Source organism: Pezoporus occidentalis, unplaced genomic scaffold, assembly GCF_034315485.1.
Source record: "Pezoporus occidentalis ecotype Australia unplaced genomic scaffold, CSIRO_AGI_Poc_V1 ctg45, whole genome shotgun sequence".
Lineage (NCBI taxonomy): Eukaryota > Metazoa > Chordata > Aves > Psittaciformes > Psittacidae > Pezoporus > Pezoporus occidentalis.
Window position 1 is genome coordinate 1,612,171 of NW_026915780.1, and position 22,830 is coordinate 1,635,000.

The 22,830-nt window shown below is 45.4% G+C and overlaps 1 protein-coding gene across 3 annotated transcripts in view; it reads right to left on the reverse strand.

The window, feature by feature from the left end:
- Positions 1-8,182: 8,182 nt before the first annotated feature.
- Positions 8,183-22,830, reverse strand: part of MGMT (O-6-methylguanine-DNA methyltransferase) — a 149,026-nt gene continuing 134,378 nt past the window's right edge. For 2 of the 3 annotated variants that reach the window (XM_062635181.1, XM_062635183.1), the window contains exons 5-6: positions 16,221-16,360; positions 8,183-9,334 (exon numbers count right to left, since the gene is read on the reverse strand). In XM_062635181.1, the coding sequence (XP_062491165.1) occupies positions 9,206-9,334; positions 16,221-16,360 (269 nt within the window). In that variant the 3' untranslated portion in view covers positions 8,183-9,205. Of the gene's footprint in view, positions 9,335-14,327; positions 14,439-16,220; positions 16,361-22,830 lie in introns of those variants that run through there. The other variant, XM_062635182.1, reaches the window with a different exon arrangement.

Genomic DNA, 22,830 nt, shown 5'->3' on the forward strand with positions numbered 1-22,830 from the left:
GTGCGGGCTGAGACCAGCCCTTTCCCGAACCAGCAGTGCTGCTGTGCATTCTACATACATATAGATATACATTATCCGCACCCACCAGCCAGCCCGCACAGGGAAAGGTTGCTCAGCCAGACCCTACATAGTAGGAACATAATCCTACATTGGCACTTCTTAGAGAAGGAGAAATAACTGACCTGAGAGATCTGCTGTTGCCTCTGGGTGTGTCGCTGTGTGGTTGCACTCTGGTGCTGGGAAGCAGCAATGGAGTAGGTGCCTTTTGTGGGTTTCTCCTCCTTGGACAAGCGGTTTGCCCTATTTGACAAAGAAAAGTTAATCTCGTTAGAAGCAGAGATGTGTGATCATGAGGGTGCCGAGGCGCTGGCACAGGGTGCCCAGAGAAGCTGTGGCTGCCCCATCCCTGGCAGTGTTCAAGGCCAGGTTGGACACAGGGGCTTGGAGCAAGCTGCTCCAGTGGAAGGGGTCCCTGCCTGTGGCAGGGGTTGGAGCTGGAGGAGCTTTAAGGTCCCTTCCAACACAAATCATTCTGTGATTCTATCTGACAGCGGGATATTTGGTCTTCACCATCCTCTATATGCACGGGATGATAAAAGGAACTATTATGCTGTTTATACATTGCCCACAGTGGCACTGACATTGGGGTATCTCCAGGCAAAGTGAAGCACAATTACTACTATTACTTTGACTCTGAAAGGAGCGGATTGCTGAGTCAGTAAATCTAGGTGTTGTTTTTTGTTTCCTTTTATGCCTAACATAAATACAGCGGGAGGAAAACGCTTCTACAAAACGCGAATGGAAAACAAGCCAGATTCAGATTTTGCCTGCAGGACATCTGACAACGCAAGAAGCTTTCCTGGCTTCAAAACAGCCACTTGCATCACAGGTGGTTGTATCCTTAAAGGGTGAAAAGCAAAGCTGTCTCTTTGCATGGTGTCCTATTCAGGCATCCCACCCCATCACCGCCATGCACCCAGGCAGGAGGGGCTGGATCCTGCTGCAACACTCTGTTGGACTATAAACCAATGATATTTGCTTTACCTGTGCACTATCTTCCATGGAACAAAACAACATTTACATCTGGGATCAATTTGCTTGAAATTAAAGTGCAGCTGCTATACCACTTCTGCATCAAAAGTATAGTGTTAAGGCCATAACATACAGACAGTTACACATTACTTTGCATTGTAATATTTAGATTTGTGTCATTTTCCATCCGAAGTAAAAAGCATCTTTAAATAAATGAGTGATCTTATACTACATATTTTATGGGCTGTGTACTCAGCAAGATAAATCTACATTTGCAGTGTGCATGTACTCATCTCCAATTCCAAACTATGTATTTAGTCCTGGAATGTTAATGCTCAAACAAAAATGCAGGGTAGGAGTAATCTGGGACATGCACTCAGAAATAAGTTGTGCTGTGTTTCTGCAAGAAGGTTGGGTGAGTTTTGGAGTATTCCCAGGTAAAGTGGGAGCTTTTCCAGGTGGTTACTGAGGTTCTTTATCCCTTCCCTGTGTGCAGAGGGGCTCTCTCTCGTAACTCGCATTACAGCCATGCTGTACAAGCCTGTGAATCACAGAATCAAGTAGGTTGGAAAAGCCCTTCAAGCACATCCAGTCCAGTCATTCCCAGCACTGCCAAGGCCACCACTAACCCATGGCACTGAGGCCTCATCTCCATGGTGTGTGAACACTTGCAGGGACGGTGACTGCAGCCCTGCCCTGGGCAGCCTGTTTTGTCAGGGAGAAGGACACAGGCAGCAGCCCAGCAGCCAAAGGGCTGTGTGCGGTTACCATCACATTTATATAGCACCGTGATCCTTGCAAAGACATGAATGCACAGGCTCCTGAGGTTACCTCCTGCTGCATGTCTCTTCTGGATCTGTGTCACCCATTGTAAGCCCCAGCTGATCCCCACCCCAGCTCTATGCAGCATCTCAACAACTGATTTGGCAGGAGGTGGTGGTATCTACCTAAGGTCCAGAGGAGGCCATGGAGATGCTGCGAGGGCTGGAGCAGCTCTGCTCTGGAGCCAGGCTGAGAGAGCTGGGCTGGGGCAGCCTGGAGAAGAGAAGGCTCCTGAAGGGGAGACCTGAGAGCATCTCCAGTGCCTGAAGGGGCTGCAGGGAACCTGGAGAGGGGCTTGGGACAAGGGATGTAGGGACAGGCCAAGGGGAATGGCTTTAACCTGCCCGAGGGGAGACTGAGATGAGCTCTTAGGCAGAAGCTCTTCCCTGTGAGGGTGCTGAGGCGCTGGCACAGGGTGCCCAGAGAAGCTGTGGCTGCCCCATCCCTGGCAGTGTTCAAGGCCAGGTTGAACACAGGGGCTTGGAGCAAGCTGCTCTAGTGGAAGGGGTCCCTGCCTGTGGCAGGGGTTGGAGCTGGAAGAGCTTTGAGGTCCCTTCCATGCCAAACCCGTCTGGGATTCTGTGATTCTACACAATAAAGAGGACTGGAATCTGAGTTTTCATGGAGTTTCCAGCTTTTCAGAGAAAACAGTCTCCAGTATAAAAAGCATATTTAACGTAACAATTCTCATACTGTCTTACTGCCAATCACATGAAAGAATTTAAGAGAAAGCCCAAGAAAGCAACTGCCCAGGATAACAACTACTGAGCATGGAGCAGGGCAGCGTAGTGAAATTGAGATCAATGGTTATGGAGGTCATTTCCAACACAGAGCATTCTTAAAGTGTGAAGCAGGAACCTCAGCAGATAAAAGTCCACAGGACCTCAACATCTTCTACTCCAGCTTTGGCGAATGAGGAACCTTTCCAGAGCAACCTCACAGTGACATAAGGACATAAAACTGTGAAAGAGAGGATGCTGCTCATCTAAAGGAGTCAGATTATGTACCAGGACTTTACCTGCTGCCTGGAGAAAAGAGACAAGCAATTAGGCCAACACAGCTTCCTTGCCATACCCAGGCTGGAAAACAGATTGAAGGGGTCAAAAATTGCAGAAGGCTCCCCATGATGTGACATTTGCCTTGTCACAATTTTCTTGACAACCAGAAGGTTGGAGACAGTTTGCTGGTCATGAGGAGCAGCGCAAAGGGAAGACTCACTACTGAGCCAGGGACATGGAACCGGTCAACTGACAGACTGCTCCTTCTCAAAACAGTGATTCCTTCAATGACTCAGGGTGGGTTTAGTCTGCTCCTTTTAGAGGACAAACACGCTGTAAAGCAGTTGCTGGATATACAGCATTCCTTTAGTTTGCAGCCTCCTGATATTGCTTCCGCAATCTCCAATTCAAGCGATATTGGGAGGTCCAAACTTCATTCCAGTGCCATCCTCTTTGCACTTGATTGTATTTGCACAATAAGCTCTGCTGCAAAATGCATGGCAGGAGCCAAAGTGACTTTCATGAACAATATACTGGTTTCATTTCAATTTTTGCTTTACTTCCCAGTTTGATTTTGGCCACATTAAATACAACTCTCTGCAGGATTAATTCTTTCTGTGGGAAGTTTCTCAGCCTGTGAGATGGGAATGGACATTTATCTTCCATTACCCATATGGTGCCTTTAGCATGGTGTTTACCCACTCTGCCTGCTACCCTGGAATTAACACCATGCAAGCACACACCAGCTTCATCACCTTCAGCTACCCTGTGTGTCTGCCTGGTAACTTTTGGTGTCTTGACATCAAATCTATGCAATATACTGATGTCATTTTATAGATAAACATCAGAATAGTTTTATGCTTATCTCCTGTATTCTGTGATGCAATCCCATCCCTATTGCCATCCATCACAGATGCTGCGAGGGGCTGGAGTTCATCCTCCTCACTTGCAGTTCATCCTTGCTTGCTCAGACTGATAGCCAGGGTTAGAGAAAATAGGAAGGCAAATAGCACCAAGAACAAAAATCACGTGTCCTATCAAAAATAGGCCATTTTAATAGGTAGAGGTTGAAATCCTCTCTACTAACCCACTTCTACAGGTCCTGCTCCAAACTGCAGGCATGGTGCAGTTAGACCTTGTGCCTCCTTGAGTGGTTGTATCTCCACAGCTTCCCTGGGCACCCTGTGCCAGCACCTCAGCACCCTCACAGGGAAGAGCTTCTGCCTTATCTCTAACCTGAACTTCCCCTGTTTCAGTTTGAACCCATCACCCCTTGTCCTATCACTACAGTCCCTGATGGAGTCCCTCTCCAGCACACTTGTAGGCTTCCTTCAGATACTGGAAGCTGCTCTGAGATCAGGAGGCTGCTCAGCAAAAGAAGACCAATGCCACCTCTAATAACATAACTTCAGGTACTGCCAGCACAGGCCCAGACCGACAGGCTCCATTTGCCACCCTGGCACCTCGCAGCATCCATGGCCAGGGTGGAGGTGAGGGACCAGCACCCATTTTCCTACAGGTTAAATGAAGACTGGTTAAAGAGGAGAGCCCAGGAGGAGTCCCCCCCAGTCAATACTCAGAGCCACAAATAAAAAGCCCCGTTTAAAATAACTGAATAAGGCACTTAAAGGGGTTTTAAAAATTGATAACTGAGCGCACTGTACGGGATCGATCTTCATTAGTGCCCACGTGGAATTTTTTGGTCTTCTGGCTTTTTTCAATGCACAACCCCCCCCAACCCCGAACCCAACGCAGCCATTAATGAGAAACGTGAAGGGCTTGTTAACAACATCCTTTCATCAGCCCCAGGCGCTGCCAGCGCCCTGCGCTCACGTCAATTTTCACCTTGGGGTCCAGCTACCGCATCCCGGCCGCCGCTGATGGAGCCCAGACCCACGGCTGCCGCCGGCTCCGGGCAGGCTGCGCCCCCCACCCTGCAGCTCCTCCGGCCCCCGGCCCTGCTTTTGCCTGCCACACGCATGTTACTTCACACGGGATGGGGAATGGTCTGGATCAGGCTCCGGGGGAGAGCTCATGCTCCATCCCTGCATCCCTCCGGACCGGGAAGGAGCGAGATGGAGGTGGCTTCCCTCCCTCAGCCTTCAGTCTACAGCAACGGGGTCAAGGGTGCTCCTCCCCACTGCCCCTGTGATAATAATCTGGGGAGGAAAAGGGATTTGGAAAGCTGGGAAAATGAAAAAATAAACACCCCCCAGATTTTCTCCTCTCTAAAAGAAGAAATAACCAGATTTGGTCCTTAGTAAGAGTGCTGCACAACAAAAATAGTGATGCTAAAAGGCAACCTTCTGGAAAGCCCAGACTTAAGGATGGAGAGATAAAAGGTTTTGCTAGGGCAGCTCATGCAGGAGAAAAAAGAGGAAAAAAGAAGGAAAAAAGGAAGAAAAAATTAAAAAAAAAAAAGAGAGAAAACCTGGGTAAAATGCTCCTATTTCAGGCTCAAATTAAGTGTGTTTATTTGTTACTCATCCCCTGCTCATGCTATTCCAACCAAGAACAGCACACAGTCCTTTGACAAGATGCATTTGCACATCAGTGTAACTGAAATACCCTCCTGCTTCCATGGCAAGGGGGTGTCAGTAATATTCTCCATTGCTTTTCAAGCAGGCTGGAGGAGCACAGGCACAGGGCACAGCCATCCAGCAAGGGCAGGGACTCCTACAGAGGAACCTTTGAGACTATTTCTGTTCTGTTTCTATAAGAACATAAAGAGGAATTACAATTAAATCTGTAAATGCAATTCTTTGAGGATTTTTACATTTCTGTAAGATTCTTAGTGAGAAATGACTCTTGAAATAGTACCTAAATCTTACAGGAGTCCCCTTGGGTTATGGTGCTTTAAGTTTTGAAGCAGTCTTTCCATAGGTTTACTCTTTCCTTGCTTTTGCTTTAAAGCAGCAGGTCTTCAGCACCACCTTTCACAATAAATACACACTTTAATACCAAATCCATCTCTTTGACCTGGATGCAATCCATACCATAAATACTCTAAAATTTGGGAAAACATTGGGAAAAGGATTAAATGTAACAACCTGTGATGCTTCTAGAAGTGATGATCTGTGATGGGAACAGAAACAGCAGTTCCGAATTACAGCTCCTTGTCTGTAACTTGGTATCATTTGGAAGGGATAGCACTGTCCTACCAAGGCTGGCACCGTCCCTTACCCAACTGATACAGCAAATATCAAGTAGCACTTAAAAAGAACCTTGAGAACTGCTTAGAGAAATTAAATGGGAACTTTATGGGCCAGCTCTTTCTCGCCCGGATCAGATGACTAATTCCTCTAATTCCAAACAAATCCATTGCATGAGTGAAGAAAATTTGGGCACACAACTAAAAATGTCCTGATTCTGACAATGAATCCGTCTTCTGTTTAAGATGCTTTCAGTATGAGCTCATTACGCTGCAAACACTGCTTGCATGAAAGTGATCTGTAACAATCCCTAAGCCTGGGGCCCTTTTCCATTTGGGATTGATACATAGGATGTAATCTGCGTTTTTCATTCCGGTCTAACACAGTACAAGCAGTGTGGCTGCAATTCTGCTGTAAATCTGATGCAGGAAATACAACATAGGCCTTCAAAAATATTTCTATTGGCCATAGAGTGGCTGCAGAGCCTGTTTTGTATGGAGAAAAAGAGGAGGGGGGGAGGAGAATGACCCACTGCACAATTCAGTCTCTTCCATGGTCAAGGGCATCTATTTCATTATAAATGTAGTTCTGCCAAAACAAATATTATTTCTGAATCTTTCATTATCTTAGGCTCTGGAAATGGGCTAAACCAGCATGTGTTGGTATTAGATGCTGCAGAGCCAGCTGTTGTGCCTGGCTGCACAGTGTCTCAATGTCAGCAGTTCAAAGCACTGCGAGGCTGGATGGGAGGAAACTTGATAGGTCAGAGGAACCCAATTCCAGGCAGCAAGCACAGAGCTGTCTCCCGCGAGCGGGTTTTCCTGGCGTTTTTCACATGGATAGAGATGGATACCGGGACGCCGGTGTTTTAATGTATTTCAGTGTATTTTAATGTATTTTCTCTGTGTTTCTGCCGTGACCTGAACCAAGAAGAGCCTTGGGGTGTTGCAGGTGCTGCCAGCCCCCGCAGTGGGCATGGAGATGGATCTCCATGCAGGAAAACCCTTGGGACAGAGCAGCAGGAGGGCTAAACCCAATCCAAATGCAAACTCAAACCCAACCCCAACCTCAAACTCAAACCCCAACCTAAACGCAAACCCAAACCCAACCCAAACCCAATCCCTGCACTTTCTTGGGATTATTTTAATTGTTTTGCGTGTTAATGAGTACTTGTGTTAACTGTCACCAATGTCAAAACTGCTCCTGGGAAGTGAGGAGCACGGCAGCAACAGCATTCCAGGCTGGCTGCCAATGGGGATTCCACTGCTGCACTCACCCTGAACACTGGGGGAGACCTGGGCCTGGCCTGTGTCCTATCCCCTTCCCCTTTCCCATTCCTTTCTCTTTTCCTTTTCCCCTTCCTTTCCTTTCCCTTCCCCTTTCCTTTTCCATGTCCTTTTTCCCTTCCCTTTTCCTTTTTACTTCCTCTTCTTTCCTCCTTCGCCTTCCTTTCCCTTTTTCCTTTCCCCCTTCCCCTTCCAATTCCTTTCCCTTTTCCCTTTCTCTTCCTTTCCCTTCTCTTCCCCCTTCCCCATCCTTTCCTTTTTCTTTCTTTTCCCTTCACTTTCCTTCTCCCTTCCTTTCCCTTTTTACTTTCCTCGTTGCCTTTTCCCTTCCCACTTCCTTTTCCCTTTCCTTATTCCCTTTTCCCTTTCCCCTTCCCCTGCGCCGGGGCGCCCTCTGCTGGGCAGCGCTGCCTGTCCCTGCCCGACCTCTTCCCCCCCACCCCAAACCCCTCAAATCCAGAAGATTTCCCTATAACCGCTGGGTTCTGCCTCGGGCATCACCCATCCCATCACCAGCCCCTGCTCCAGTCACATCCCTGCACCACGGTGCATCCCGGAACGCACGGAGACCTTTAAGAGGAACAGCAAGGGATGCGAACGTGAGAGAGGGGGAAGTTTACAGCTGCTGCCCTGTTCTTTTGTGGGTAGCATGTATTATATATATATAAAAGAATAATAAAATACACCCAAACTGTACGTATTATAAGGCTATATTTTTATCTCGGGGTTCTGGTGACACGTACAAACCACTTGAGCTTTGCTTTCGTGGTTTATATTGCCACCAGAAACCCTTGATAAAAATACAGCTTTATATTGTGCAGTTGGGTATAGTTTATTTTCTCCATATATCACACACTGTGTTTTATTTATAAACACACACAAAGACACTTGCACATGCAAAGCAGTTCTTTTATTGAAGCAATTCGGGGGTATCAATAATACCACATTAACTAACGTATCGTAACACAGTAATTTTTTGGTTAGCAATGCCCTTTTCTAAAGAGACATCTATGAAAATATGATCAAACACATAAAAAAATCACTATTTCCATGTTAGGATTTATGATTCCCATACTGAAAATTTCAGCTTCTGGTGGCTGGTACTTGCAGAGAACCCTGCTTAAACCACCTCAAAAGTGAGCTTTAACATCTCCCAAGTACTGGGATCCTTTTGCTTTACACAAAAGAGAAATGCAAAAAGCTAAAGGGAGGAAATCAGACGGTAAAAGGAAACGTGATGCTGATGAAAAAGAACCTGGGATGAGCTTCCCACTATTTTTGCCCAAGTTGGGCTACTCAAACTGCCGATTTCAAACACACTTTTCATGCAGTTTGCCAGCAGCTTCTCTTCCCCCCTGCTTTTTGCATCAGTGAAAAACTCTATTCCCATCTCTCACAATCCAAAAAGAAAAGCTGGGAACAAGCAATCCAGTCCATCCTGGTGTGCTCCATTAATGCCTGTTTAGGTGAAACCCCATTCCAGGCTCTAAAGAGGGGAGGGCAGACCCAGGCAGGGGGCTTGTGGGTTTCCCCCTTAGCATGCCAGATGCTTCCTTGTGGGGCTTGCACCTCCCATTTGCCAGGTCCCTCCCATTCCCTTTCCCATGCTCTAATGGACATTAAAAATAGAACAAACCAGGCTTGAGATGGGAACAAAATCCATGCACAACCGGCCTGGACCGCTCTTAGTCATTCTGCTGTAAAATGTAAAACCAAGAAAGGGCAGACGAGCTGCATCCCTCAGGACACATCCCGCTTTTTTAATATAGTGGTGCCACCACACATTTCACTTTGGCTGTTGCATTATATTTCTGTGTCACTCAAATATTTACCATTCCTCTAAATTCTGCTGGGTGCTCTGAGCGCTTGTTACAAGCCAAGTACCCACGCTGCGTGTCCTGGCTGGTTAGCTGCATCAATATGCTGCCTTCTGCTGGAGCTTCTCGTGTGACAAAAGCCACTCTTTCATGAGGTTGCCTCCCCCATAGTTGCCGCTCTGCCCGCTGCTGCAAATCACCCGGTGGCACGGGATTATAATTGGGATCTGCAGAAGAGACAAAGAGAGAAAGGGGGCAAAGGGTGAAGTGATGGGGAGAAAAGAACCTGTGGCTGCCCCATCCCTGGCAGGGCTCAAGGCCAGGTTGGACACAGGGGCTTGGAGCAAGCTGCTCTAGTGGAAGGGGTCCCTGCCTGTGGCAGGGGTTGGGGCTGGAGGAGCTCTAAGGTCCCTTCCAACCCAAACTACGATATATTAAATCCCATCTATAAGAACTTCTTTGCAAGAAGTAGATGTACCTGTCCCGCACCAGCAACCAAACCTCATTGCCCAGGGTGGGTGATGAAGCCTCATAGACCCAAACCGCACATGAGGATAGCAAGGGGGTACAGGACAACTCTTAACCATCACCCCAGGATGGAAGATGATGTATTTCAGGAAGAAAAGAACCCACTTTCAGAACTGAACTTCCCAATCCCCAGCTCCTCCTCTCGCAACAGCACCTCTAAGGGTGCTGCAGAAAAAGTCAACGTAAGAACAAGGTGCTATTTATTATTTAACATCAAGTCAATGCAAAACGGGTTGTGGACTGTTAAAACCTACAACAGGAGAGATTTAATTCAGGAGGCCTAACCAATTTAAGAACTTATTTCCTCCTGCCTTTTCCTTTGTATCGTTTATAGTCAAATGTCACAGATTTGGAGAAATCAATGCAAGAAGTTACGTGAGAGACTGATCAAAGGGAAGTACATAAATGCATTTTTTATTTTTTTTATTACAGGTGATTATCATAGTTGAAGTACATGCCATAAAAAATGCAATACATCATCTCTAATCACCCTGTATGTGTTTTGGTAACTGCACAGTAACTCCATTGCAATGATAGAGCTGCGAAAGCAACTCATTGAAAAGTGCAGTTTTCAGCAATTGGGGTATTTTAAGTCAAGAAGTGTGATTTAGTTTCACGTAGACACACAAATTACATACTTTACACTGACTTATTTTAATCTCACTTAATAGTTATTTCAGTACAGTTCAAGCTCTGCTCATACCTGAGTCTGGGACACACAAACCCCGAACAGCTATTGGCCAGATCTATATAGATTTGGGTTTTTTTGGTGTTCTTTTGGTTGTGTTAAGTAATTTCAATAGCTGAAATTTTCAATCTCAGTCTCAGCCCACAGGCTACCCCAGCAAATGGGAACACACAGAGGTGCTTACTGTTAATCAAGGTTTAATAAAGAAATGCTTATAAATAGCTGCTGTATTTGCAGCTGGTAATGCCATAAACGAATTATGCACCCATGACAACGCCAGTGAGCACCAACAAAACCTTTACACGAGGCCATCATGTTCCTGTTCTGTGACTTTAAAGAAGTTGCTGTTTGGAAGGGTTTTTCTGGTTAGGGATTTCTCTGTCTTTAGAGTCCATATGCACAAGTTACTGCAGCTAGATTTCCTTGAGTGACAAAGCCATACCAAGCCATAATAATACACTGTAAAAACACCTCCACGGTTAATTTCCAAGTCCTTAAAAATCAGTGTATGTTGATGGTAAGCTATAAATCTTTATGTTTTAGGTGGTGGAAGCTGTGGGGTCTTGGATGATGCCTGGGTCAGTGCAGGACCTGCTCACTAATGCAGTGGTTAAGCCACCCGCATTAAGCATGAAGAAGCTGTGGCTGCCCCATCCCTGGCAGCGTTCAAGGCCAGGTTGGATGAGGCTTGGGGGAGCTTGCTCCAGTGGAAGGTGTCCATGGCAGGGGGTTGGAGCTGGATGAGCTTTAAGGTCCCTTCAACCCAAACCATTCTATGCTCCTATGAAGAAGAAGATGTGAAATAAATGCAGCTTCTCCCATTCTCAAAGAATTCCACACTGAATTTGCCCTAACACGCACAAGTGCCACTACATCACCTTCCACAGCATCGGGTGGAACAGAAAACGTGGTACAACAGCTGCATCAGGGCTGTAATTTAAAAATACTGAATATTGCTTCAGTTTGGCTTAATTGTGGTGACAATGTTCAGCCTACTAAAATAATTAAACCTGCTAAAATTTATTAGGGCCCTAAGGACATTTTAGAGGGAGTCCTACCCCAGTCTGGAGCTTTAATGCCTCAGCTACATTTAATGTAATTTTTATCAATAACCAAGCAGCTCATAATATTATAGCTCTGCTGAAATCTTCATGCTGTGAAATCTAATTCATCTAACACACGAATCCATCACTTCCACAGCCCCTACCTCAAACGCTATAAAACTTCCAAACCCATAGATTTGTCTCCAACAAAAATAACACGAAGGGGCCCTCGGATCAATAACGGAGTCCCTCTGATTTGGGCACCAGCTGAATATTTTCTTTAACTTTTGCTTTTGTTCTTCTGGGTAGAGGCCCACAAGGGAAAGAGCTTGTTTTCACTCGCAGCCTCATCAATACCTAAATCCTGGTGAACAAGTGACACTGAGAAGCTGTAATCAATAGCTCCCTGTGCGTTTTTTCTTCTGGTCAAATGGTTCAGCACTACTGACAGCCCTGACACTCAGAACATGATGCTAAATCTTTATCAACAGCCATCTGGGTGACTGGCAGAACAAGGCTGGGGCGGTCATTACCACTCGTGGCAATCTGTGAATAAACTAACTCCTCGATAATGCCTTTGTTTAGAAAAAAGGTGGGGAAAAAAACTCCCTGGGTGAGGAATCGATCGGCTCCGAGCTGCGGTTAGCGAATTCCGGCTGAGGATGGAGTGGAGGAGCTCCCATCGCTGCAGGATTCCTATTGGAGGCAATGGAATCCTGACCGTCCCGTTACGCTGGTGATAGGCTGGACACCTCCTGAAACAGCCAACCTGTTGAAAGCGAATCAGCCCTGATGGAGGCAGCTGAAATGCCACGGGGTAACACAGCAAAAAGTCATCGGTCAGTCTGCTCGTGTCCTATTGCTTTTCTTCCCCTTCTTCCCTGACCACAGGGTGACCTAGCATGGGCCTGGGTTACTGCCAGTCACCATTAATGCATGGGTAGCTTTATGTATCCTCAACATTCCAAATCCATACTTCACAATCAGCCTGGTTTGTGTTGGAAGGGACCTTAAAGCTCCTCCAGCTCCAACCCCTGCCATGGGCAGGGACCCCTTCCACTAGAGCAGCTTGCTCCAAGCCCCTGTGTCCAACCTGGCCTTGAGCACTGCCAGGGATGGGGCAGCCACAGCTTCTCTGGGCACCCTGTGCCAGCGCCTCAGCACCCTCACAGGGAAGAGCTTCTGCCTAAGAGCTCAGCTCAGTCTCCCCTCGGGCAGGTTAAAGCCATTCCCCTTGGCCTGGCCCTACAGGCCCTTGCCCAAAGCCCCTCTCCAGCTTTCTTGCTGGCCCCACTACATACTGGGAGGACACTATAAGGTCTGTTTAAAGCATTCTGGCTGAACAATATCCTTGATTTAGAATAGACCAGTATTAGCATCGAGCTGTAGACTTGGCCAGGCTGTAGCTTAGTAACACAACTGGAGAGAATATCAACATATGTAGCTACAACTGCTCTTAACAGACCACTGAAGACATCTTATTTAAGGCACAGAACAGTGACTCAGGATGGCCTTGGACTACTCAGCCCAACACTTACCATTTCCCATGAGTCTCCGTGATTTCTTTTTGATCCTCCTCTACCAGTCTAATGAGATTTTTACTTGAACTTTATGGGTTCCCTTTGAGGACCACAGACCTTGCAGTCACTGTGAGCCACAACAAACTATCTGAAGTTCCCCTTACAAAAGAAGAGCCAGCCTCACCATGTCCTCAGCATAAATCGAGGCAGAGGTGTCTCTCAGCTGCTGCTGGCACCTCTTCCACCTTCTCATAAAGTTGAAGGTCATTGTATGAATTATGGGAAGCAACCCAGCTACAAAGGGAAACCTGTGGAATGCACGCTACTGGGATTAAAGACCAATGTCTGATTTGTAGAAGAGGGGGGGAATGTTCTGGCATTTTATGGAAGAGAGTGAGCTTAGCAATGCTATCAAGATGGTTGAGGGACAAGGCAATGCCAGGCTCTGGTTTATTTCAAATGCTCAGTTTTACTGTTATTACTATCCTCATTAAATCATGTTTGTGATTTCACCCTGTTTATAATTTATACCTTTAATCATAAGAAGCATCTCAAGGTGCTAACATACTTGTTTTGCTCTTCCACACATCTTCCACAGTGATCATTAATTGAAGGATCAACTTGAACTCCATGCTTCCAATACGTATTCGCTATCGCCAGCGTCCCTCCCACAAACAAGAATCACTAATCTGCTGCTTAACAGAACATCCCATTTCTGCACCAATTTCAAAGCAATTGCGCCTCCAATGTGGTGTTTCCTTCCCAAAGCTCGTGCTGCAGGTGCAGCAGTTGTTAACACCACAGCTCTTTGCATTCTGCGCCGACACGTTAATGATGCTGCAGCCCGGATGACGTGTTCGGTTTAATGAACTGCTTAGTTAGATTCAGAGCTCAATATCTCATCTGATAAACAGACTGCAAGGGTGTTTATACACACACCAGCTTCCCAGGTACCCTACCATTCCGAGCTGGTAGCACACAACCACAGAAACTCGCATCGTGTCTAATGGGTTTAAGCTTCTGAGCTCAATAAAGAAGTACAACCTGATATTTTAAGCCTCTATCAGATTTTCCTATGGAACAGCTCATATAAGCAGCATAAAGCTCCGTTTTGTCAATACACCGTATTGCACTTGACAATACAAACTATTTTAATATGATGGAAAGCTTTCCAATATCATCTGGTGTACATTAAGATAAGGCAATACAATGCAAACCTACAGGAAACAGTTCTCAAAGAATAACAATATAGTGTTGTGCAAAAGGATATGTAATTGCTATTGCCTAGAAATGTACCCAGCTCTGCCCTCAGGCTGCAGTGGAGCAGCAGCATCCAAAGTAGCAGTAACAGCAGGTTGTGGTGTGAAAATTCCTGCTTTTTCCCCTGTGAGGGAGGATGAAAATAGTTCTGAAAATATACAGCAAAGCTACCGCTGGCTTTTTTAAATGGGGTCCTATCTTATTATTGTTATTTCCCACCCCATTCGAAGACCGCAGTGTTTTCTGTCCCCATCAGAAGATTTTAAAGCATTTTATAGATAATAATGTATAGCTTTAGGGAGAAAGAGCTATGTTAATAGAATACCACCCCAATAGTTCATAATAGAAAGCTGATGATAAAAAAACATAGAAATCAGGGTTGTAATGAGAACCCTGTCCATTCCAAAACATGGTTTTATCTCTACACATCTGTAGTTAATCTGTAATTTCATGCATATTCCACATGCAAACACACACACAGTCCTTTGGCACTTCAGTATGAGCACCTCACTGTGTTTTTCATGCTTCCCATATAAATCTCTACATGGTTATAAGCCATTACATGCAGGTTACCTTTGCAGGTTGATTTTATGAATGAGGTGAAATATAAAGATAATAAGTGGCACTGCAAAACCCCTTCACCTTTGTTATTTCTACAGGTAAAGCCACCTGAAAGCAGATTTTCTAACCCACTTTGCAACTACGTGTTGCAGTTTCATATGTACCTTATTAAAGAAATACTGAGAGGACTGAATGCAAAAACAACACAGGAGGTCAAAGATTACAGCAGGTATAATGCTGGAGAACAGGAGAGGAATTTGGGTATGGAAAGGCACACGTTGCTCAGGGCAAGTGGTAATGAGGGAAAATATGTTGAAGAATGGCCAAAAGGGCCACAGTGATAGTAACAGAAATCACAGATTTTTATTTCTTAGAGCCAAAGTAGCAAGGGGATGGGTAAAGACAGACACAGCAGTGTTCTCTTCACCAGCTTTTCCGTTCCTGTGCCCAGAAACGAGGTGCTGCAGCATCAGTCCCTTGTGGGATGTCTTGGGCTGTCTCTGCTCCTCTATAATCACCAAAACTTGAGCCATGTGGATGTGGCTCCTGCAGTCCAAAGGCCAAAGGTTGAGGGTTTGGGGAATCAAACTGCCTCCTTCCTCCTTGTGCACCCATTCTAGCCCAGAAACCCCCCAGATTCAGGATGCGGCTGCTCTAGCAGGACATGAACCAGACATGCAAGGATATACAACCTGCTGACTCTCATCAACCTGACTCCCACTGACCAGTGTGATACAGGTGGAAAGCTAAACCAGGATAACTAAAATGGAAAGCTAACTACTAAGATGACAAACAGAGACCAGGTACGATAAGAGACCATTTTTCCAAAATCCACAGGCCTAACCTGGAGCTCTACTCCCTCCAATTGGGTCAAATCCAGAGAACTCATGAAATCATGGAACAGTTTATGTTGGAAGGGACCTTAAAGCTCCTCCAGCTCCAACCCCTGCCACGGGCAGGGACCCCTTCCACTAGAGCAGCTTGCTCCAAGCCCCTGTGTCCAACCTGGCCTTGAACACTGCCAGGGATGGGGCAGCCACAGCTTCTCTGGGCACCCTGTGCCAGCGCCTCAGCACCCTCACAGGGAAGAGCTTCTGCCTTATCTCCAACCTGAGCTTCCCCTCTCTCAGTTTGAACCCATTCTCCTTGTCCTGTCACTACAGTCCCTGATGCAGAGTCCCTCTCCAGCATCCTTGTAGCCCCCTCTTCAGATACAGGATAAAAGACTTCCCTCACCTAAGAATACATCAGAACGTCTGAGAACAAAAATGCATAGAGGCTGGTGAATTAAAAGAAGTGTTTCTCTTTCAAATCTAACACTATAAATGGTAGGGAATAAATCCCATTAAATCAGGTTGTGCATTATTGCTGATTAAAAACACTTACTGACCTTATTACGCACGGTAGACCAGTTTTCAGAGCAGATAAATTTAATCTATTGCCATTTAGCCCTTACAGCTCTCCAAATCCAGCATCTTCCATCAACTTCATCTCAGAGTTGACATGAACTTACAGGGTTGCTCCTCATGGCTCCTCCCACTGCCCTCGCTGCTCTGCTGTTGCCTGCCAGGTCTGCCAAGTGCTTGTAGGAAACGGCCTCTCCAAACTTCACGTCTCTCAACAGGGTCCACAGCACTTTGCTGGTGAAGGAATCTGCAGGGAAGACGAAGCGAGCGCTGTTTGCATGCACGGCTGAGGAAACCCAAGGTGAAAGACTCCAAAACCCCAACGCAGAGGCTCAATAGCAGCTTTCCCATTTAAATGGAAACAGCCCCGACACACTGTCCTGTGATTGTGTCCTATATTACATTTAAAGACATGATTATTAGAAAGAGCACTTCAAGTAACCGACCACTATAAAAAAAGGATTTAAGGCTTTGATTTTCCTATATTTTTAATTTGCTTCGAGTACAATTATCCCGTTAACTCAGACAATGTGGTTTTCCCATTAAATTGGCAGAGTATAAATTAGCATAGAGTCAAATTAAAAAGAGAAGATATAACCGGCTCTATTTGACAAAGCCCTCGCATCTCCAGCTAATTTCCAACTTCAGCTGGGACACGTGGCACAAGAAGCCCTAGAGCCAGTGGACTCCGTATTATCCTGCCTGACTGCATTTTATAGTCGAGACCCCCAAGCTACTGCTCAGCACTGCAGACATTACAAGATGTAAGGACTAGCTATGACCTTGAATATACGGCACATCCTTAATGATACGGGGCTCCGAAACAAAATATAACGTATCTTCCATGATTTCAATTTTAATTCGCCAGCAAATTGCTTCTAAGTGTTCCAATGGTTGGGATAATGAATAAGCAAATGCATTAGGACCAGTTTCCTTCTGCAACTCGGGGTTTTACCTTCCCAAACCTTTATAAAAGGAAAGCCTGATGGATGCGTTCAGATTTCAGTTGGGTTGAACACTTACTGCTCTTCCAAGGCACTTGTAAAAGCTTTGAAGATCTAACTAGTGAATAACTTACTGAGGGAGCTGGTGAATAAAAAGAAAAGTAAAAAGGCAAAAAAGGAAAGGAAAAGAGGGCCCTTCCCCCAGCCTCCTGCTCTGGCAAAGAAACAAACTGATTAAAAGCATTTTCTTCCTTTAGTTGTCAAAAAAGACATCGATTACGTTACCCAGGAACATAGTGAAATGTGATTTTGGTCTTAAAGGAAACCCATACACCATTAGGTGTGTGTTAAATAATAAAAATCACTTCTTAACTGAAGGGAATGATAATCACTCCATTGAAAAAAATCTGTTTAGTCTTTATTATAACATTAAGCAAATTAAACATCAGCATAATCCAGGTGATACGAGAAAAGGGTCATCAAAGAAATTAACTTTGTTGTTCATTAATTTACATGGATTAGTAGAGGGCAAAGAGATAGCAAATCTGCTCTAGTTTTTTATGATATAATTTCAAACTGTACACCATTTGTGGCAGTAGGGTGACTTTGGGGTTAATCAGACTGATTTGTCCTTTTAATTGCTTTCTATTCAAAGAAAATTCATTAGATAATGTTCTCTTCAAAATTCATGAATCAATTTAACTGAAGAAACCACATTAACAGCTTTGGGTTCATTAGCACAAGCAGTTGTGTTAGGAGCTGATTGCTGGGAGGGTTTCCTTAGGCAAACAGATTTTGTTTACTGTGATTCCTTCAGAAAGGTTTATTCCAAATCAAATTGTTACTTATTATTGTTTTAACCTTCTTTTCAAGCTGGCGAGATTAGTGTTAACCTCCCCTGCGCAGGGGTCTCGGGGAATTATTGCCTGATGTCATCTGCTACATCAATGGAGCACAGAGACTGCACATCACTGGGGCTTCAGTCCAAAAAATCCCCTTTTTTGCCCTCATTTTGGCAAGAAACACTATGGATTGGGATGCGATGGACCCACAACCTGAAAGCTACGGGAATAAGAGAAGTGGGTGCAGATGACGGAGCACCAAGTGGCCGCATGAGAATGGGGCACCTCCAGACCCCCCCAGCAATATCATCCCTCTGCCAAGTGATGTCCAAATTACTGAGCACCTTTTAACAGGCTAAAAGAGGGACAGAGATTATCCTCTTCTGACAAGCCAGGGCAGAGATTATCCTCTTTCCAGAGCCACTGTACATTTTTCATGGGAGAATATCTAACTGTCTCTGCACCCCCATAAACCACTCAAAGTTATAGTTCAAAAAAATGAAATATTTAGCAATCATGCACATCATTTTATAAATGTATCTGAAAACTCAATTTCATCCTGTAGGGAGCAAATGCATTAATTAGTTTAAGCAGCTCGAAGAGACAGTGCCAAATACTGTTATTAAACTGTCTGCAAGTGTGAGTGCCTGTAAGCATAACCTGCCCAAATTAGATGGCTGAACTTTCACCAATTTTCAGTGTGTGCCAACATTTTATGCTGTTAAATATCATTATAAAGTGCTGTAAAATATGCACATAAAAATTAACACACACAAATTCTCTCGTTACGTGGAAACACTTCATACCTCTGCGAGCTGAGGATGCCCGCGCCGTCCTGGAGAGGCAGATGCCAGCAGAGCAATGACTGAATGAAACCACACCATATGAATGTGAATATCAGAGGTTTTCTCCTTCCTCTGCAATGCATTGAGTTGGGTTTTAATGTCTCCGCAGCCCTGAGGACTCATTCCACCTCCAGCTGCTGTGTACATGGCATCCAGGGACCACAGAGGTATTTGGGAGGGTTTCAGATTCAGAGTGGTTTGGGGTGGAAGGGACCTTAAAGCTCCTCCAGCTCCAACCCCTGCCACGGGCAGGGACCCCTTCCACTAGAGCAGCTTGCTCCAAGCCCCTGTGGCCAACCTGGCCTTGAGCACTGCCAGGGATGGGGCAGCCACAGCTTCTCTGGGCACCCTGTGCCAGCGCCTCAGCACCCTCACAGGGAAGAGCTTCTGCCTAAGAGCTCATCTCAGTCTCCCCTCTGGCAGGTTAAAGCCATTCCCCTTGGCCTGTCCCTACAGGCCTTTGTCCAAAGCCCCTCTCCAGGTTTCCTGGAGCCCCTTTAGGCACTGGAGATGCTCTCAGGTCTCCCCGGAGCCTTCTCCAGGTTGAACAACCCCTGTTTAAGAACAGGAGATGGGTGAATGACTCCTTGGATGTTTTCCTCTTGTGGACATCACCATTGCATTCCTCAGTGGTGCAAACCCCTCGTAATTGTGTGGTTCTATCAGCCCTGCCAACTGTTTGGCACATTGGAAAGCAATACCGAGACTGGATGCCAGAACTATCTGAAATTAATATTTATAGATAAATTATAAGCCCCTAAAAAGAGGGATGTACCTTGAAGCTCCTGTTAATGCCTAAGCACCTCAGAGGCCACTCTCAACAGCCAGCCGGACTTTAATTCTCCATATGAATGTTACATCCGTGGGGATAAAAAGAGTGAAAATTGACTCTTTGTCTTTCTTTACTTTAATACCAGCTATACCATAACTTTTAACAGTGTAATTGAAGGTGGCAATTAGTACCAAGTGAAGTTGTATGCTGCTATCTAATAATGTGCTGCCAGGCCATTTATTGTGTTACTGAGGGTCTCAGCCTGCAGCAGAACAGGATGGGTGGGAGGAAGAGCAGAGCCATCAGTATCAGTCCTTTCCTGTCCCCTCTGTATCTCCTTCCCTAGTTCTTGGGCCAAGAGAGGTTCCAAGGATATACAGTATGATCTGACATAGTTTAATCCCTTTGGTTAAGGGGGATTAAAGCCAGACCATGTTTTCCCTTCTCCTCAAGGGGAATTAACATTCCCACCAAACCCTCACTGATTGCTGGGAATGTCAGCTTTCCTGTGGGCTTTTCTGGTTGGTGTTTTTATTTGTTTGTTAGTTTTTAGTTTTCCCCAAGGCTTTTGCAAATGCAAAGAAACATTTATATATATATATATATATACACACATATATAACAGTAAGTTATAAACTCATCCCTTCACAGCTTTTTCGCAGCCTGTCCGGGTACCACATAGACAACTTTGCTTGCTTTTACACTTACCTATTTTCACTGTTATCACTACTGGGAAAGACAAATACTCAAGCATAACACTTCAAAACTACCCCAGCTTGTGTACAGAACCGCAGTTCTCACAGCAGCATGAGCTCCCACCTAATCCTGAAAACTTAATTTGGCTCTTGAAAGAAGAGATTCATATCCAATCCAAAGAACTTTTACTGACATCAACTGTGTAAACAGTTAACACAGGCAAGAGGGCAAATTTTCACCAGTTTTGAACCTCCTTCACTACTGAGTGGGCCATTAAAGGCCTATTAAGCACATCACCTAAACAGCAACCGTAGAATAGTACAGTGGTTTGGGTTGGAAAGGACCTTAACCTTAAGATCATCCAGTTCCAGCCCTCCTGCCATGGACAGGAACACCTTCCACTAGACCGACAATCTGAATAGTAACAATCACTGCTACCCTCCCCTAGACTGAGCTACCAAGTGGTACATGAAAGAGATAAATACTTGTCTAGTCTCTTAACTGTTTAATTACAGTTTGCTCTTGTTACGAGGCAGACCAAGGAATGCTTTTCTTCTACCATAGAGTACCCAGTATTCTACGGTATAAAATGCAATTATTAGCTGCTATTAAAGGATTTTAAAGGATACTTTAACGCTTAAGTTCATATGCTCCCTTATGAAGTTGTGGCTGCCTCATCCCTGGTGGTGTCCAACGCCAGGCTGGACACAGGGGCTTGGAGCAAGCTGCTCTAGTGGCAGGGGTCCCTGCCCGTGGCAGGGGTTGGAACTGGATGAGCTTTCAGGTGCCTTCCAGCCCAAACTAGTCTGGGATTCTGTGATTTATCTATAGATAAATAAAGGTCAACTACGATGCCTTTTGACTCCAGAACAAGCAACCATTGCATCAGACATCATTAAGTGTTCAAACACTCAAAACCCCAACCAAGCTCAGCACGTAGCACTGACAACAGTCAAGTTAACTGGCCCCTCCAATGCAGCACCTTTGGTGAACCCAAGTCCTTGCAGCAGACCCTGCAGTGCCTATTTTGACTTTGGCACAAGCCCTATCCCACCTCTTCTACTATTACCTGAATACTGCCCCACAGATACAGTTCCATGAGTAAATATTTAACAAGATTAATAACATCAGCTCATAAATATTAGGCAGTCCATATTAAACCCAACAGAGTACAGCAGAGCATTTAACACAGCTCTGGTGTTATCTCGTGCTCTCCCACAGGTCACCACGTAGGAAAATGTGGGCTAGGGGAGTGCTTTTGTAACGCTTTTATGTATTGCCTATGCATGCCTGTGTTTGAAATGTGTAATACAATAACACAGAAACACGACTATAATTTAGAAATGTACTATATATCTGTATCACTTAAGTGACAAATGTGCCAATATGCTTTCGTCTAATACATACAGCGTTCGGGTTGGCGCACGTGGCTGAGCGATGTTAAACCCCAATTAATGGAGCTGTTTCTGATCTGTAGTTTAACACAGTATTAACCGCAGCTCCCTTCAGACTGCCGAAGGGGTTGTGGGGCCAAATTCTATCCTTAGAAGCAAGTAACTCTCCGTGGACCCCATCTGGCAGTATTTCTGCAGGTTAAACTCCCTGCAAGTCACTGGGTGTTTTACCTGAGTGGTAACTGATATTCTGACCCATTTTTTGGTGTGCAATAGCCTTGCAAGAGCAGAGTATAAATTCAGAGCTGATGGAAATGAGGAGCCTGATGCTCAGCACCAGCTCTTTACATCCCCTGCCCATGGCACATTGCAAACTTCTCCCTATTCCCACTCCCAAACTCAAACCCAAGCAAGGGTTTTATGCAAACCAATGACTCCTTAAGCATTAGCAACTTCATCTAAGCTAAATATTCCTCCCAGACTTTGAATGCCACAACAACCCCGAGCAGGCTGGGGCTGGGTTTTGGAGGCTGTGGACCGGTAAGATGGAGGAAATTGCAAAGCACTTGACAAGTCCCTCTTGGGCTACAGCACAGACCATGTCATTGCACAGCATCCCCTGCCAGGTGATTTGTGCAGCTGCTTGCAGCAGTGGTACAGTTAAATGAAGAAGCCACCTGATTATCCTCTGAGCTGTAGGTAATACACCGAGCTGCAATTGCTACAGGAGAGGAGAACAAATGCTCTGGATGAAGAGACAGGGAAAATATCAGTCTCTTCCAAGCCAACAAAACGTGGCAGCCAAGTCTTACATTGCAGAGGGGATGGAGGTAAGCATAAAAACAATTTATTTTCCTCTGACACCAGTTCCATGCTGATTCCTGAGACTCCATCCCATTTTTGTGCACAAGGATTTCCCTACCTCACTGGTACTGAGAGACCTGGGGAGCTTCCTCCTCCTCCCTCTTGGCATTGTCTCCTTGCATTTTCTTTTTCACTTGCATCTACATCAATCACAGTTGGGCCCAATGATGCAAAATCAGACTATAAACAGAAGTGTCTTTATTTTGATTCTGTGGTTCATCTACTGTTACCAACTTGTGATGATCTGTTCAATAAGCAGTGAAGGGGAAGGGGAAGGTCCACCCCCCTCCTGCACCATGGCAGGTATCTCTGCACATCTCTGCCTCTTCTAAGTCCTCTTGGATGGAAAATCACAGTATC